The sequence below is a fragment of the Phyllobates terribilis genome, unplaced genomic scaffold (assembly GCF_046119375.1).
Source record: "Phyllobates terribilis strain yellow unplaced genomic scaffold, ASM4611937v1 Scaffold_11__3_contigs__length_659146591, whole genome shotgun sequence".
Taxonomy (NCBI): Eukaryota; Metazoa; Chordata; class Amphibia; order Anura; family Dendrobatidae; genus Phyllobates; species Phyllobates terribilis.
Genome location: NW_027362771.1, coordinates 55,232,813 through 55,251,402, shown reverse-complemented (window position 1 = coordinate 55,251,402; position 18,590 = coordinate 55,232,813). Strand labels below are relative to the sequence as shown.

General features: G+C 41.2%; 1 protein-coding gene across 3 annotated transcripts in view; it reads right to left on the bottom strand.

Annotated features, from left to right (window-relative positions):
- Positions 1-18,590, bottom strand: part of ARHGAP26 (Rho GTPase activating protein 26) — a 608,729-nt gene that overhangs the window by 280,069 nt on the left and 310,070 nt on the right. For all 3 annotated transcript variants that reach the window (XM_073651266.1, XM_073651268.1, XM_073651267.1), the window contains exon 18: positions 2,668-2,827. In XM_073651266.1, coding sequence (XP_073507367.1) covers positions 2,668-2,827 — 160 coding nt within the window. The remainder of the gene's footprint in view (positions 1-2,667; positions 2,828-18,590) is intronic.

Below are 18,590 nucleotides of genomic sequence, written 5' to 3'. Positions count from 1 at the left end.
CATGATGTGTGGGTGCAGCAAACCCCCGCCCGCACGCGAGGAGACCACATGTCGGCGCTCCCAGGACCCACGGGACCAGCCACAGCAGAGACTGTGCCCTGCCACAACCGACCGGCCCCGGCCCAGCTAAGAAGATCTTGCAGCTGTCGCCGCCGACGAGAAGGAAGGTCCCCCATCAAGGACAGGAAACCACTGAGACGGAGAGAGGCACCGCCCTTTTTATCTTGAAGGTTTCCTGTCCTTGAAGGGCGGATTCCCTCTCTCGTTGTGCCGTCATGGGTGTCAGAAAAATAGTTGTTTTCCAATTACATATTTGAAGAAGAAAAAATTGTGTGTAAGATTTTGAGGTTGAGAACAAGTGTTTGCATTAAAATACATGCAATAAAAATATTATACACTGGTTTTTAATACAATATTGTTAATTATTTTTCGTTTTCAGCTATTCAATGTCTAGAGGACATATCCATTATTAGTTATTGCTTTGCAGTGCTGAGGTCCTGGGTTCAAATCCCACCAAGGACAACATCTGCAAGGAGTTTATATGTTCTCCCTATGTTTGCGTGGGTTTCCTCCGGGTTCTCCGGTTTCCTCCCACACCCCAAATACATCCTGATAGGGAATTTAGATTGTGAGCCCCACTGGGGACAGAGATGAAGATGTCTGTAAAGCACTGTGGAATTAATGACGCTATAAAAGTGAGTGAAATAAATAAATACTGCGCTTAAATTTTTCCTCCACTTCTTCTAGGAACCATAACATGTGTTTTTTTCCATTGACACAGCAGTACGAGGGCTTTTTTTTTTTGGAATGACTTATAGCTATTGCTTTTATCAAACAAAGTACTAAAACACAGGTAAAAAAAAATTCTAAAGGATGTAAAATAGTGAAGAAAAAAAAAAGCAACTCCCACATTGTTACCATTTAGGACGTGCATTGTGTGGTAAAAATTCCCTGGCAACATGATCTTTCAAATCTGTATGATACCAAACAAATGGAGTCCAGAATCATTATTGCATTAATGCCTGTTTTTTTGCTGAGCTTTTGGTGTTTGGTGCCTTTTTAGCTTGCTCCAAATTCATCTTTCCATTTGCCTTATGTTAAGTCTATTTTATGTTTTCCTGTGTTTTTTGTTCGCCACAATATTTAAAGGTTTCTTGATGTTTTTGTTTGATTCCTCATTTGCGAAAAGTCACATTATTTGTACTCCAGTCCCCCACTGGCACCAATAGGAGACAGATGCCAGCTATATGATACAGCCAGCATCTGCTCTCTGTGAAGCGGCTTCTACTTCTGATCCTGCTCCAAAGTCGCGGACACTATACCATTATGTCATGGAGCACGTCATAATGGAATGACAGAATACTAATGAAGTTCATAGCCAATTTTGATAAGAAATAGAAAAATAATCAAGCCAGGATAGAATTTAGTTACGTATCTCAATCAAGGTGTGGATTACTTACATTTTTATTTAGCTAGGACATACATTTATTTTTCTGTATAAGGCTGCTACACAGACTGGCCATGGGTCTCCTGACATGAATTTGACAGCCTCATACAGGCCTATGAGATTTTGCTGGTAGACCAGTGGCCGGTCTGTGACATGGAGTTTGTGGATGCAGCCTTAAAGGGAATCTGTCAACAGGTTTTTGCTACCTCATCTGAGACCAGCACAATGTAGGGAAAGAGACCCTGATTCCAGATATGTAGCAGATAGCAGAGCTCAGAAAGCTAACCCCTCCCACACCTCTGATTAGCAGCTTTCTGTGTACATTGTATATTGACATTAAGCTGCTAACCAGTGCTGGTGGCATGGCAGGAACAGGATGCACGCTGGGGCACTGGCACTGATAATAATCTGCTGATAAAACACTCATTAAATTGAAACAGCACACAGCTTAATAAGGGACACATTGCAGAAATTTGACCGATGTCTCAGCCTCAGCCCTCATGCTGCCCTCAAATGATTATCAAAAACCTGCTGCCAGATTCCCTTTAAAGAAGTTGTCCAGTACATTATATTACCCCCAAATGTATCCCCCCGGGGCCCCGAAGGATTTTTGTAAATACCTTACGTTGCTGTTGCTGCCTGTGAGCGGCGCTATCCTTGGTTGCTCACTGGCATCACGTGACCCCGTGCTGACGTCACAAGTGAGCCATGACTCAGTGCTGGGGTCCCCGGAGGTGGCTGCTGGGTTGTGGGCGGGGTTACCCCCGCATCACACCCAGCATCCACCGTGCGTTTTCCCAATGAATGGGGAGAGGCAGAGAGCGCGGTGGATGCCGGGTGTGACGCGGGGGGGTAACCCCGCTCACAGCCTGGCATCCACCGTGGAACACAGAAGACAGAGACCCCCCGCTGCTGCCAGCACTTGTCGTGACATCAGCGAATGTCAGAGCCGGCTGCAGCCGGGGGTCACGTGATGCCTGTGAGCGGCCAGTGATAGCACAGTATCTGCAATGTAAGGTAATTACAAAAATTCTTAGGGGCCCAGGGGGATACATTGGGGGGGGTAATATAAAGTACTGGACAATCCCTTTAAACTTAACTTCACATCCTAAAATATCCTCATTTGTTTAAAAGACCTTTTATGCTGTTTTATGATCAATATAGCTTTCTTAGGTAGTTTAAGACAAAAAAATGGACGAAAGAAAGCAAGATAGTTTTACCTTTTCATGGTTTTCAATAATAATTTCCACCACAATGTTTTGGAATTTGATATCCATGATGGCTGCTACAGTTTCTTCTTGTGGGCGTAGTAGAGTAGGGCCAAAAACTACGCCTAAGTTGGCAACAGTCATCAAGTTTTGCTTGTGGTTAGCGGCAACACTGAAAGTAGGAACATACAATAGCTCAAGAGATGATACATTATGACCAAAACAAACACAGTAGCGATAATTTTGCATTGGGTCTAGCCTCCGGCTGAAAGACTGTTGGGGGTACCCTCTAAATCCCCTAAAAATGTGATTCAGACAGCACCCCCGACTAAGTCACAAATTGGAGCGTAAACAATTACACAATGTGAAAACAGTATAAGAAAATAGAAGTCAGTTTCTAGCAATAAAATTTCTTTTAAAAAAATAAAGTCTTTCAAAACAGCTGACCTACTTATATTTTTTCTGAAGCAAGGTGGGCTGTAGTTCTAACATGCCAATAGAACGGTTTATTTGTGGACATCAATGGAAAACTACAAGCTAACATAAAACGAGTCTTGATGAATCTTTTCTAATTCTAGATGAGATCTGACACGGTCTTTGAAAAAAAAAACCCATCTAAAATAGAACATGTTTAATCATTAACATTGAATTTGCAGTTTTAGCAAATGTGTTGACACAACCGCAGCCACTGCAATGGTCGTGAATTACTCTGAATAAACGTAGACCATGTAGACCACATGATAACTTGTAGAATGCACCCTAGCCATGCTTATATTGCAATGTCTGGTCTTGAATAACTTCTGCTTAGAGCTGAAACTTGAAGAATTAGTCAATGCCACACAATGCCACATGTATCCACAACGCCAGGACAGAAAAACAGAGGTGGCTATCCAAAATGTATCAAGGCCACAGAGCAGTCAACAGTATAAAAGTTCTCTAAATAATTCAGAAAGATCACATGCAGACACATAACCGCACGAATAGTGATCGTTTTATTGATATAATTATTAAGATTCATTATTACATTACCCTAAAGTAATATAACAGAGCAATGGAGTAAAGGCAGTTAAACAGTTGTCTAGGTTTATGTATATACATGTATATAAAGCATAACTAATGTAAAAGTCTAATAAAAGTCATGAATGAATTTATATTAATTTTCATGGTTTGTAGGACCGCTTATCCCATTTTACAGTAGGAGGAAGAGAACCTATGAATATAAACATTACATTGTGAGTTTGGACACAGAGAAAGATACTGGACTGAAATAGAAGCAGGTCAAAGTTGATAGTCTAACCCAGAGATAAGTTCGAGTAACCTGGACTGCGATGATGCAATAAGAAATTTAATTCGGCACCAAAAATAAACCTGCTATCATATGAATCAGAATATCTGTGCTTTAGTATAATATGCAAATTGTCTTTTCAGTGAGGAAGATGACTGGAACTCTAGTGCCACCTATAGGAACTAGCAATCCTAAAAGTCAATATTGACACTTTAACGAGCCTTATCACATGACTTCAGATAAAAGGCAGAACCAGAAACTCAATTTGCAGACACTGTGTTTCGGGGTACTGCCCCTCGTCAGTGCAAAGTGTGAGTTCCGGTTTGGCTGGGTGAGAGGCGTCAGACCGGTATCTAAGGGGTAACATTTCTCCTTGCCAAGAGTGACATGTTAAGCATGTCAAGGTGAGGAGACATTACCCCACCCCTTAGTATAATATAAAATTCTAGATTTTGCTGTGACAAGTGTCTATTAGCAAGTAATTCATATGTGACTCTTAAGGCTATGTTCACACATGTTGTGTTTTGCAGCAGATTTTTATGCAAATTTTCAGCTGAGTCTTGCAGTACCAGCAAAGTGTATGAGAAAGCAGAATTCTCTGTTCACACATGCTGCTTTTTGTTTGCTGCATATTTTCTACCTTGCTTGCGTATTTGGAAAATAGAGCGTGTCACTTCTTTCAGCGCTTTTACAGCGGTTTTTCTCCCATAGGAAGTAATGGGTGGTCAAAAAAAACACAGCAAAAAAAGCAACAAAACCTGCGTATTTAATGCAGCTGTTTTCCTGCCAGAGAAAATTAGCAGCAGATTTGCAGCAGAAAAAAAACACAACATGTGTGAACATAGCCTTACTAAGGAGTGTGAAGACCTGGGGTCTTCCGTGGGCGTAACGCTACTCAGACAACACAGGGTGAGGGTAAAACAGCGTGGCAATACTTTATTGAACCACATAGTGGACAATAAACACTCAGGATAGTCCCAGCAAATACCCAGGATGGTACAACATTACACAGTCTCACCCTTACTTCTCCGCCTGCCTGGGATAGAACAGCTGCAACTTTGGAGACTTCCAGGGCTGGCTACCTCAACCAGTGCCACCCTGCTTCTGGCGGGCCCCCACAGAGAGGAGGTAGTGGCAAGCTTAGGAAGCTAGCAGTCCATTGAGGTACAAGGCCAGGAGATCCGAGAGTCCCACCCTGGCCTCTCTGAGAGTTTCTATGGGTTGCAGGCGACCGGTGGGTCCCTCCTGGCAAGCCCAAATATCCATGGGGCCAGGTGACTTCATCATCCCAACCTGGTCTCCCCAAAATGTATCCATGGTCTCCCTGATGGTTAATGGAGCAGATTCATATAGAATTCAAATCTGTGTCTCTTTGGGTAATGCCATGCAATCCATCTGCTGTCCTGAAGGATGTCTCTCATTCTCCTTGTCTCCCTGCTACAGAAGCACATGTCCTTTTTAAGTAGACATCCACAGGTCAAGGGTCACAGGTAAGATATAAAGGTGCAGGGCTCACCTATCATTGTTTGAGCTAATCTATTTTACATACTTTGTATCACAGGGGCTATTGTAAAACATTTAGCTGGCTTTTAGTACAATTGGTCATTAGCATGGTAAACATGATTGGTTCCAAAGGAATAGAATTCAACATTCAGGGTTATACAATTACTGGTCTGTTCTTATTGACCAGACACAAATACAGAAAGATAATAGGGTATTTTTCTTGGATTAACAAATCTAAATGTCTGGCTTATTAAGATTTTAAGCTGTATCATCACAAGGAATATACATGCATCAGTTTTCTTACAATTCATCTGTTCTAATTGATGGCTTAGCAGTATATACTTTATAAACATCATGCTCTTGCTGTAATAGAAATCAGCTCTTCATGCACTAACTTCACGCCTTTCATATAAAACAATCAGAGGAGCGAGCACTGCAGGGAGTGATGGAGAGCCGCGGCCTGAACCGATGATGAGACAGGGGTGTGTCTCAGACTACTTCAGAGCTCATGAACTTACTAACTCTTTACACTACAGACACAGATCAAAGATCTAACCTAATAAAGTGGTGCTAAAAGCAGCCAGACAGCAAGAACTCAGGAAAATAGGATCTAAATTAGAAGATTACATGCTAACTCAATCAATTTAAAAGCCAGGAAGGTATGCAAGGTATGCACATTCTATGTGTCTCTTCTTGAAAACCTCTGGTTGTAAGATCCTAAAAGAGACCTTCTTAGTTAGAACAATCAACTGCCTTGTTTTCTATTCAGGCTCGTGCACATGGCTGTATTTTCGATCCGAGTGTGATCCGACAAAACATCGGATCGCACTCAGATCAATATTATTCTATGGGGCTGTGCATGTCAGATTTTTTCCATGGACTGAGGAAAAAAAATTGCTGGATGACAGATCAATATTCAGAACACACTTCAATACATCCATGAAAACCATTGGACTGCACTTTGATGACATCTGCGTGCAATCCGATTTCCACGGACTGACAGAAAGGAGAAGATAGAGACATTTTTTTCATCAGAGAACTTTTCAGAATAAGCTGCCATGTGTATAGATGAGGAATAACGCTATTTCTGGCCATTATATGATTTGTAGCCTGCATTTTCACTAGTTTTCCTCTCTGCAGGCTCTCTCTATGACTTGGCAATTGACTTTGAACTGGTGCGTAACAAGCTGCTATAATGTCTCCCATACAGAGAAAAGCACACAGATGGATTCCTGCTCTTTTCCCCTGCATTGTAGTTTAAGTACTCAGAGATGTGGGTTATAGTATGGATTAGCCCTGTTCTACATGAGAAATGCACACGTGCTGAATTCCCCGGATGAACCCAACTTGGGGGAAAAATGTCGGGATGAGCACGGCAGGGACTATTGAATAGGGGGATAGCTGTGGACTGCCCTTATGAGGGCGGGAGTAAATGGGACGCAACAGGATATTGTTAGTCTTCAAGAAATGCAACAAGGTCAGCTTCTGTCTGCTGATGGCGATCAGGAACCTGAGAGACCCGACTGGAGATCCAAGAAATGCATCAGAATGTCTCTGTGGGTGAGGTCATTTCATTTTGTAACCCATTGTTGTTTCTTTAGAATAAAAAAAAATTTGAGGGTGATGAGTTTATGTTTCCCCTATATTATGAGGTGGACACACTAATGTGTGAGCTACCTCTGCGAGTACTGACCACTGTCAATGTCCCTTTTTTCTGTATGATTTGCAGAGCCATATGGTTGATGATTAACCTATTTGTTCTAGGGGGTTTCTATATCGTCACTTTCTAAGCCCTCTGACTGACCACTATCAGTTTAGGAGTAACATTTCATTCATTTATATGCACCTTTTTTGCCCAAATATATTCTGTATGTAGGTATTTTTAGGAATAGGAATGGTTATATCTTTTTAATATTAGCATTAAAAGTGAAGTTTTATTTACACAGTCCCCTTAGCCGCTATCAGTTCTTTTAACCTAATTTATCAAGATTTATACTTGAAGGGGGCTTCCCACCCTAGAAGTTGATGTCATCACTTTCTGAATATTGGAAGTCCTGCCTTATCACTGCTGCCACTGGGCACAGGCAGCACTCCTAGCAAAATTACTTCCTATTCTGTGATGGGAAAATCCCTGTAATACAATTCCATGTGCATCAATAATTACTTTATACTTCTAAATTAATGGAATTGTTTGAAAACAGAAATAAAAAATTGTTCAGAATTTGGCAGACAGTTCATAAAGTAATAATAAAGCTACAGCATATTGAAACAAAAAGACAATACAAATGTAACACTGCAATGTAACACTGCAAAGGTGCCAGATGGACCAGTTGTACAACAATCTGAAGCCCAGAACAAACTGCATAACCAAATACTCTACTGCTAGGTTATTTAGCCTGGAAACCTGGGAAAAATTTCACACTATACTGTGTGACCTAGAGGCAGTAGACCCCAATAAAGGCAAGTGCATAGTAGTTATAAGGTCTCTCACCCTCCTCTGTGACTACCAGATTAAAAGAAAAATCATAAACTTCCAATTATTAATTGTAATATGCAAAAATGGCAAACAGTTTTAGTGCATGTACAAATAGCCTTTGTGTATAGGGACTGAACTCTAGTTTAACCCCTTCGCAACCCTGGGATTTTCCGTTTTTGCATTTTCGTTTTTTGCTCCCCTTGTTCCCAGAGCCATAGTTTTTTTATTTTTTGGTCAATATGGCAATACTCTCCATAGGAGGGTAGAAACAGCACTTGTCTGATCGTCTCTGCTACACAGAGGTGATCAGCAGATCACCTCTACAGTCATGGCCAAAAGTTTTGAGAATGACACCAAAATTATATTTTCACATGATCTGCTGGCCTCAGGTTTTTATTAGTGTTTGTCTGATGTTTATATCACATACAGAAATATAATTGCAATCATATTATGAGTACCAATAGGTTATATTGACAGTTAGAATGAGTTAATATTTGCAGTGTTGCCCCTTCTTCTTCAAGACCTCTAATTCTCCCTGGCATGCTCTCAATCAACTTTTGGACCAAATCCTGACTGATAGCAGTCCATTCTTGCATAATCAATGCTTGCATTTTGCCAGAATTTGTTGGTTTTTGTTTGTCCACCCGTCTCTTGATGATTGACCACAAGTTCTCAATGGGATTAAGATCTGGGGAGTTTCCAGGCCATGGACCCAAAATCTCTGTGTTTTGTTCCATGAGCCATTTAGTTATCACCTTTGCTTTATGGCAAGGTGCTCCATCATGCTGGAAAAGGCATTGTTGGGCGCCAAACTGCTCTTGGACGGTTGGGAGAAGTTGCTCTTGGAGGACATTCTGGTACCATTCTTTATTCATGGCTGTGTTTTTAGGCAAGACTGTGAGTGAGTCGATTCCCTTGGCTGAGAAGCAACCCCACACATGAATGGTTTCAGGATGCTTTACAGTTGGCATGAGACAAGACTGGTGGTAGCGCTCACCTCTTCTTCTCCGAATAAGCTGTTTTCCAGATGTCCCAAACAATCGAAAAGGGGATTCATCAGAGAAAATGAGTTTGCCCCAGTCCTCAGCAGTCCACTCCCTGTACCTTTTGCAGAATATCAGTCGGTCCCTGATGTTTTTTCTGGAGAGAAGTGGCTTCTTTGCTGCCCTCCTTGAAACCAGCCCTTGCTCAAAGAGTCTCCGCCTCACAGTGCGTGCAGAAGCACTCACACCAGCCTGCTGCCATTCCTGAGCAAGCTCGGCACTGCTGGTAGTCCGATCCCGCAGCTGAAACAGTTTTAAGATACGGTCCTGGCGCTTACTGGTCTTTCTTGGGCGCCCTGGAGCCTTTTTGACAACAATGGAAGCTCTCTCCTTGAAGTTCTTGATGATGCGATAGATTGTTGACTGAGGTGCAATCTTTGTAGCTGCGATACTCTTCCCTGTTAGGCCATTTTTGTGCAGTGCAATGATCGCTGCACGTGTTTCTTTAGAGATAACCATGGTTAACTGAAGAGAAACAATGATACCAAGAACCAGCCTCCTTTTAAAGTGTCCAGTGATGTCATTCTTACTTAATCATGACTGATTGATCGCCAGCCCTGTCCTCATCCACACCCACACCTGTGTTAATGGATCAATCACTAAAACGATGTTAGCTGCTCCTTTTAAGGCAGGACTGCAATGATGTTGAAATGTGTTTTGGGGGTTAAAGTTCATTTTCTGGGCAAATATTGACTTTGAAAGTACAGTAATTTCTGTTAAGCTGATCACTCTTTGACATTCAGGAGTATATGCAAATTGCCATTACAAAAAATGAAGCAGTAAACTTTGGAAAAATTACTATTTGTCTCATTCTCAATACTTTTGGCCATGACTGTATGTAGCAGAAATGGTCCTGTGCTATGAGCGCCGACCACTAGGTGGCGCTCATAGCAATCAGCTCATGACAACCACTGGAGTCTGCTGCAGACCCAGGGTTGTCATGCCCATGCATCGGTGACCCGCGATCACGTGACGGGGTCACCGATGGGCGGGGTAAGTAACGCGCTTCCCGCGAGGCGATGTTAAGTGCCGCTGTCAGAGATTGACAACGGCATTTAACATGTTAACAGCCGCGGGTGGATCGCGATTCCACCCGCAGCTGTTGCGGGCACATGTCAGCTGTAAGAATCAGCTGACATGTGTGCCCGGTTCAGTGCGGGCTCAGCGCCAGAGGGGGGTTACAGCCTGTTGTGTACAAATATGGCACAGGCTGTAAAGGGGTTAAAGTGAGTTTGATAAAACAATGATAAAAGTTACTGCTCTTAATATAACACATAAAAAAACATTGCTTTTACTATAAAATACAATAAAAGAGTAATAAAATACATACCTCAACATTGAAATTGGAACACCGAGAAGGAAAAGTTGTGGACTGTTAGTATGCCAGGGTATGTGCATTTCTGCACGTGGCACTCACCCAATACTGAATAAATTAAGATGTTTTGAAAAAAATTGTTTGTAAATTTTCATCATTTGCATATCATTAGCATGTTAATGTCCTGTGATTTCTAGAATTGCTCAACTTTTCCCTTTTTGCTGTTGCAATTTCAATGTTGAGTGTTTAAATAAACTATACATATTTGCTATCACTGTGTATTCAACGACCCAAACTATAAAATGAGCATGCTAGTTATCTCACCTAGACTACACCATAAAAAACGCCAGTCTTGCTGTTTTTCTCACAAAAAAAATGGAATAGAAAACTAAGAAAAAGGTACCAATAAAAGCTACATCGCTTGCAAAAAATAAGCGTATAGGAACTGATCTACAAAATAAAGTTAATATGTCATTTATATTATAGGGTCATTGCTGTAAAAAAAATAAATAAAAAAATAACTCTAACCAGACCCTGGTCTGCACAATTCACTCTTATGTTAGCAAAAAGTGATAAGACCTATTTATATGCCTTGGATTATCTGCAGAATTTTTTTAGAGTAGCCTATTTATCTTAATTTGCAAAAATTCATCTGCTTGCAGCAGAAACAAATTCATTCAGTTCAAAGAAAAATTAATTTTCAGTTGTTGAAATGTTGGCAATAAAGCTATGGTATGTGATTATGCTGTTAAAAAGAAATATCATATTGTATAATACAAATATATATTATATAAAGATATATCGTCACAAAGAATGGTATTTCTGTCAATGATGCCCAAGACTAGTAATAGATAAAATGGAGAACCACTCGTGCGTTTACGCCACAACTCTGGGGCTGCACATTAAATCCTACTTACATCGGCCAATCAGATCGCTAACAGCAGCACTGAAATTATTTACCAGTGTAGCACTGGTATTACACACTTCCCCACTGGTCACCAGGCAGAAGACACTATGCCAAAATATTTATGTGCTGCTTGAGCCATCTGAGCCAAGAGGAAAGGGTTATATGATCTAGCAATGGGTCACTGACGGCATGGAATTGGAGTTCAGTATACTCGTCACCATAGACCAGACATTAAATATACTACTGACATAGGGAATTTAGTCACAATATATTTAATAATGATTATTAACCCCAGCACCCGAAACCTGTTTTCGCCTTCCTGACCAGGCCAATTTTTACAATTCTGACCAGTGTCACTTTATGAGGTAATTACTCTGGAACGCTTCAACAGATCTCACTGATTCTGAGAAGGTTGACATATTGCACTTCATGATAATGGTAACATTTCTTAGATATGTCTTGCGTTTTTGTGAAAAAAAGTGGCAAAAATTTAGCAATCTTCAAACTTTTAATTCTTATGCCCTTAAACCAGAGAGTTATGTCACAGAAAATAGTTAATAAATAATATTTACCACTTGTCTACTTTACATCAGCACAATTTTGGAAACATTTTTTTAGTTAGGAAGTTAGAAGGCTTCAAAGTTGATCAGCAATTTCTAATTTTTGCAACAAAATTTACAAAACCATTTTTTTAGGGCCCACATCACATTTGAAGTGACTTTGAGGGGTCTATGTCAGAAAATACCCAAAAGTGAAATTCTAAAAATTATACCCCTCAAGGTAAACCACATTCAAGAAGTTTATTAACCCTTCAGGTGTTTCACAGGAATTAATGGAATGTGGAAGGAAAAAATTTACATTTTACTTATTAGTCAGAAAAATGATATTTTAGACCCAATTTTTTTATTTTCACAAGTGTAACGAGAGAAAATGGACCCCAAAAGTTGTTGTGCAATTTCTCCTCAGTATGCAGATACCCCATATGTGAGGGAAAACCTCTGTTTTGGCGCACGGCAGGGCTCGGAAGAGAAGGAGCATTGTTTGACTTTTTGAAAGCAAAATTGGCTGAAATGGATAGCAGACACCATGTTGCGTTTGGAGAACCCCTGATGTGCCTAAACAGTGGAAATCCCCCACATGTGACCCAAATTTGGAAACTAGACCCCCCAAGGAATTTATCTAGATGTGTGGTGAGCACCTTGAATCCCCAGCTGCTTCACAGAAATTAATAACGTTGAGCAGTGAAAATAAAAAAAAATTAAAAATTTTCCACAAAAATGTTTTTTTAGGCCCAATTTTTTTAATTTCACAAGGGTAACAGGAGAAAATAGACAGCAAAAACTATTGTGCAATTTCCCCTGAGAATGCAGATACCCCATGTGTGGTGGAAAACTACTGTTTGGGCGCACGACAGAGCTCTGAAGGGAAGGAGTGACGGTTTGGAGCGCAGACTTTGACAGGATGGTCTGAGAGCGCCAGGTTGCATTTGGAGAGCCCCCGATGTGCCTAAACAGTGGAAATCTCCCACATGTGACCCTATTTTAGAAACTAGACCCCCCAAATGAAATTATCTAGAGGCTTTTTTTTATAGCAATGATTATAATGCTTTTGGTTTTACTGGTGTATAAATTTATAATGTGGTGTTTTGTGTAAGTTGTGCGGAGTACATCAGATTATAAAAATGTTTTGCATCAACAGGGTAAAAACACATTTTATTCATTTGGGGACGTGTGGTATGATATGAAGCAATCCTTCACGCAAAGGCCAGGTTTTCAGGGCAGGTTTCACAATGGTAAATTGTGTCCTTTCGGATTCCCCTCTTGAAGCATTCTTTGCACCATTTTTGTGATCTTACCTTCTTCACTGTTTGGAGAACCTCTTCTAGAAAATGTTGACCTGGTACATTACAGGCACTATCAGTTTCAGAAGTACTGGGACCTTCACCTTCATGACTGCCAAACATTAGGGCCTTGATGACTACCTCCTGAAACTGAAGGAAGGCCCCCGTATTGTCTGCAGATCGAAACAGCACAAAAGCATTGTACAGTGCCATCTGTATGGCCAATTTTTTGTACCACACTTTAGATTTTTGTATGGTACTGTATGGTTTGAGGAACTGATCTGAGAGATGTACACCCCCATGTACTTATTATAATCCAAAGTACAATCTGGCTTTGGGAATTGCATTGTGGTACCTTGGACAGTGACATGGGAGCTGTTTTCACGGTGTATGGTGGTCAAGATAGGAACATTCCTCTTGTCCTTCTACTTGACCACCAGCATGTTGTTGCTGCATTGGTCTCTCCTTTTGCCCTTTCTAAGCAGTAGCTCAATTAGCGGAACAGGGCTTGGGGAACTGCTGCTGCAATCACAGATCAGACACACAGCAGCCAGCATAGCAGGAGATCACAGGAGCAGGGGGAACAGATCGCAGGAGGATCGCACTGGCCACCAATTATTCTCTTCTCAGGTAACACAGGGGGTCTCACAACCGCTCTGCACGCCAACTCTGAGGTAAAGATGGCGTGCAGTGCGGTGATCGCTATTTTAGATTAACCCCTTTGGCGTTGATTGGTCAGAAATTATTGTTCACCCAATCAACGCCAAAGGGGTTAATCAGGAGAGGTGACATCGCGATCACCCCACTCATTGTGACTGCTGTGATTGGAGCCGTGTCAAACAGCACCAATGACACCATATCACGTTTTTTTTTTTAAACTTTATTGTGACATCAATGTGATTGGCTGGTCAGAATTGATCAGTCGACGCGGAGAGGGGAGGGTGATACAATTCCCCGGGGAAAAGTGCCGGAATGGCAAGCTATCAGAGACTGCAGCCATCTTAACCCGGTCATCACGCGATGCAGCATGGTGACCGGAAATACCAGTGCCGTATATATACTGCGCTTTGCAGGAATGCAGCTCCCGCAGCATACGGCGCATGTCGGGAAGGGGTTAAACCATTAAACAAGCTGCGTTATGTATGACACCAAATAGAAATTATTTTTAGACTGCAATGCCATAGAGAATTCCAGACAATGCCTACAGAAGTGGGCTATGTTTACCCACCTACACAGCACTACAATGCATGTGTTACCATGGCAAATGCTGCTTTATTACAAGTACAGGAACATAGAGGTTACAAGTTCAGCGCCTATCTACAGCTGAATTTTCAAAGGCATCATTACAGTATAATAAGCATATAGAACCGTCTTATAGCTGAATGCTTTACATGTATTTCTAAAATCAGATCTTTATGATAAAATATATAGATTTCATAAACTTACAGGCTATACGACTCTAGAGTAGACTACCCTAAATAAAAGTTAAGAAACAGATTTCTTTATGAAACAAGAGTAACAAGTAACAAAATACCAATGTTAGGCTGTGTGCCCACGATGCGTTTTTTAAGCATTTCCGCAGCGGCAAAAACGCTGCAGAAACGCTTAAAGACCGCCTGGTAGAAGGCCTGCCATGTTCCCCAATGATAATCCGCATGTGCTGTGCACATGCTGCGGAAATTTCCACTGCTGGTTATCATTGCGGAAAAAAACGCCGCACTACCAATTATTTTGCGGAAGCGCTGCGTTTTCGCCGCCAATGACTTGAACTGGAACGCATGGATTACGCATCACTACATCTGTACATGCGGAATCCATGCGTTTCAATGTGCGGATGGTACCCGGGTCTGGAGGACAGGAGACTCTCCTCTGGACCCGGGTACCATAGAACCTGTAAAAAAAAAAAGAAAATAAAAAATAAATATTATATTTACCTTCTGATTTTCCCCGGTCTCCTTGTCTTCGCTTGCCGGCAGCTCGCGGTGGACTGAAGGACCTGCGCTGACGTCACTTAGTCATGTGACGGCAGGTCCTTCAGTGTAGTGTACCGCGAGCTGCCGGCAAGCCAGGACGGAGTGAAGCAAGACTCCAGGGGCCATCAGAAGGCAAGTATAGATTTATTTTTTTATTTTTTACCATTCTTTTACGGTCACACTATATAAATCCATGCCGGTTGCATGGATTTATATAGTGTGAACAAGTTGTCAAGCACTTTCCAAGTGATGCTAAAATCGCTTGGAAAGTGCTTGTCAACCCGTATGCGGAAATGCATGTGAAGAACGCTTCACATCCGCATGTCCCTGGCAGGAAAAAAGCATGTACAATCCGCATGTACAATCCGCATGTACAATCCGCATGCGTTTTTTCTGCCAGGAAGATGCAGAAACGCTCAGGAAAAAATCCGGGGCATTTCTGCATCGTGGCCACATAGCCTTATCGCGATATTCCCTAATCAACAAACATCTGTTCACACATAGCTTTTATCAGGTGTGCTATAGACTTTAAAAGCTGGCAGAGACAAATATGAACTGGACTCCCCCAAATATGACGATCAGTCGGGGTCCCGATTGGTTGGACTAGTCTAGAATTTCTCACCTATTCCGTGGATCGGTAATAATTCCTTCAGAATGTAATACCCTTTTAAAGCACATCCCTGTAACAAAAGTAAAAAAAAAAAAAAAATTGCCTGCTGTAATCTACTCTCATAGGTTTGAGTGCTAACATTTCTTTAAAACCAGCTCAGAGAACCTTTTTTTTATTTTACTTAATCTCAAACGGAAAATAAACTTTTCAAACAGTCGAATCTTCTGTTTCAAGGCTACTTCTATGCATTTCCATGGTAACAGACTACTAGCACTGGCCTGTGTAGTCTGGTCTTGAAGTCATTTTGTCATCCAATGTTAAATTAGTTATTTTGATAAACTCTCAAATTTAAGTCGGTAAAAAAGTGCAGCATTTTTTTCATCCCCGCAATATGAAAACCATAGCTTTCTATTTTTTCTATTGACATAGCAGTAAAGGGAGGTTTTGCATTTTTTAATGATAATTTTGGGGTACATAAAATGCATTTTATAGTATAATGTTTTTGGTAACAAGTTGACTTTATTTTTACAGAGATGCCAAGTTTAAATATGCCAAAGCATTTTTATTTCCATGTTGCCATAGCTTTTTAATGGGGTGTTTTTTTTTTGTAAAATGGGTCGTAGCTTTCAGTGGCACCAAATTATAGTCACATACATGTGTGATATTGATGAACACTTTACTATTGCAATTATGCTGCATAGATGATTCCTTGAAAGAATCAGTTCCTTCAAGGTCCTAATGATGGATATTGTAAACACTATTTTCTGTCTCTACCACCATCTTAACTGCCCACCATAGATTAGACTGTTGTCCGCCAAAGGATTGTCTGGCTGTTCGTTTGGCTAGCTCTGATACACAGTAACTGAACGAGCGCTCCTGTGTTCTCCATGTGAGTGCCATCATCAGACATGTCTGAACAAGGCTAATTATCTGGAAGAAAATGCTATTGGCAATCTGAAAAAGTATATGTAGGTTCAATATTTCCCTGCTAGGCCCCCACAAATTTTTCTGGGGCTCCCATACATATTAGATAGATGGCCAAACCAGTCAATATAGGCGGGTTATGATGAGTCTAATGCATATGAGGGCTTAACAATATCTGTTATCAAAGTGATTACCAATTGATGTAGGAGAAGTAAGGCCTCTCACTAAGGCCTCACTCAGACGTCCATTTTTCACGTACGTGTCATATCCATGATTTTTAAGGATAGAACATGTACCCGTTATAGTTTTTCAGCTGTTCACATACCTTCGTTTTGGGCAGACCGAATTGTCCGCAAGAAATCACAGGACATGCCAGTTTTTGCTCCAAATCACGGATCAAAATTAACCATGGCATCCATGAACAATCTGTGTGATGTCAGTGATTAATATTGTAATTGACAGGAGAAGCTTTGATTTACTTCTTTTATTTTTTCATCAGTGAAAAATGATTGATGAAACACTGATGGTAAAACTGACACACTGACCAAACACTGATGAAACTGGAATCCTAAACACTGATGAACAACAATTTGTGTGTTTACGTAGGAGAAAAATCATGGACGTCCAAATGAGGCCTTACATGCACATTGTTCAGTGTACAATTACATAGACGTCTTTTGAGATATATAAATGTATGGTTATGTGCCCCTGACAAGGTCACTAAGGTTAAGTTCATGTGACAACAGAATTTAGTGGACCAGTTATGTCTGCAAATCGCGAGCATGACTTGCTCCACATGCCTGTCCACATGGCGGATGGGTGCAGGAGCTGTCTAAATGCATGTACTAGTCTCGGCTGTAAATTGGACCTGACCAGAAGATGCAGTCATGTTTTTAACATGTACCCAAGATCTATTTGAAAAGTAGTCCATGTGCACTAGCACCTGGGCTAACATTGGTCAGTGTGTTGTCCGTGTGAGGTCAGATTTTTACACTACCCAATAATACGTTTATGTGAACATACCGTAAGACATCTATGAAAGGACTTGTGATGTGAATTGACCTATCACAGGGGACTAACCGCAGAGGCTCAGTGATGGGTGGGAAATGCCGACCCTCACTGCACTCTGCACTCACTGCATTATAGCCAATGTGCTTATATGTTCGTTTCAGGTGAGACAAGTGTGTATCTCTATACATAAAGAACTGGCTGTAGCAAATCCAGATACCAAAGAGAAAAGCATCAAGTGCTGTGATACACGTGGGGTGTCTTTACATACCACCCCCATCTGTGATGCTATTCTACCCATAGAACAGGTATGACCACAAGCATGTTATTTTCTAATTTATTGAATAAATTCACATGTTGCTCCATTTTCGGGTCTTACTCACATGGACACTATTATTTTTATAAAGTACTTATTAGTATTAACCACTTCACGACCTTTGACGCATCCATATGTCCAGGTTGCCTAGTACTTACCAACCTTAGACGTATGGTTACATCATCGCGATCGCCCGCCACTGAGTGCCGGGTGTAGCAGTCAGTATCATTTCACACCTGGCACTCAGTCCCAGGAATGGTGCCGCACTGCTCCCGACACTTCCCGAAATCCCAAAATTGATCGCAGCATTTAGAGAGCAGGCAGAGAGAGGAAGCTCCCTCTGCCCTTAGATTGGCGCCCCTGCAACATCATCGCGGGTGCCCAAATGTTGATATACTGACCCGATTGTCATCATGACAACATTCAGGTCACCACAGCATGATCTAGCAAGTTTGTCTGTCAGTGCAGCGCTGACCGCTTGCACAGTATAGCAATACTCCAGCATTCCTATGCTATAAAAGCGATCAGCCTGCAAAAAGTGAAAATCCCATAGTGGGACAAAGTGAAAAAAAGTTGTAACTAAATAAAAAAAAATATTGTAGTCATAAATAAATATTTTTATATAAATTTATACTATATATAATACCATGTATACACATATATATATAAGTTTCTACTCACTTGGGTGCACCGGGGGATAACAGGAGGTGTGTTCCTCTAAGTGTCCATGTTGAT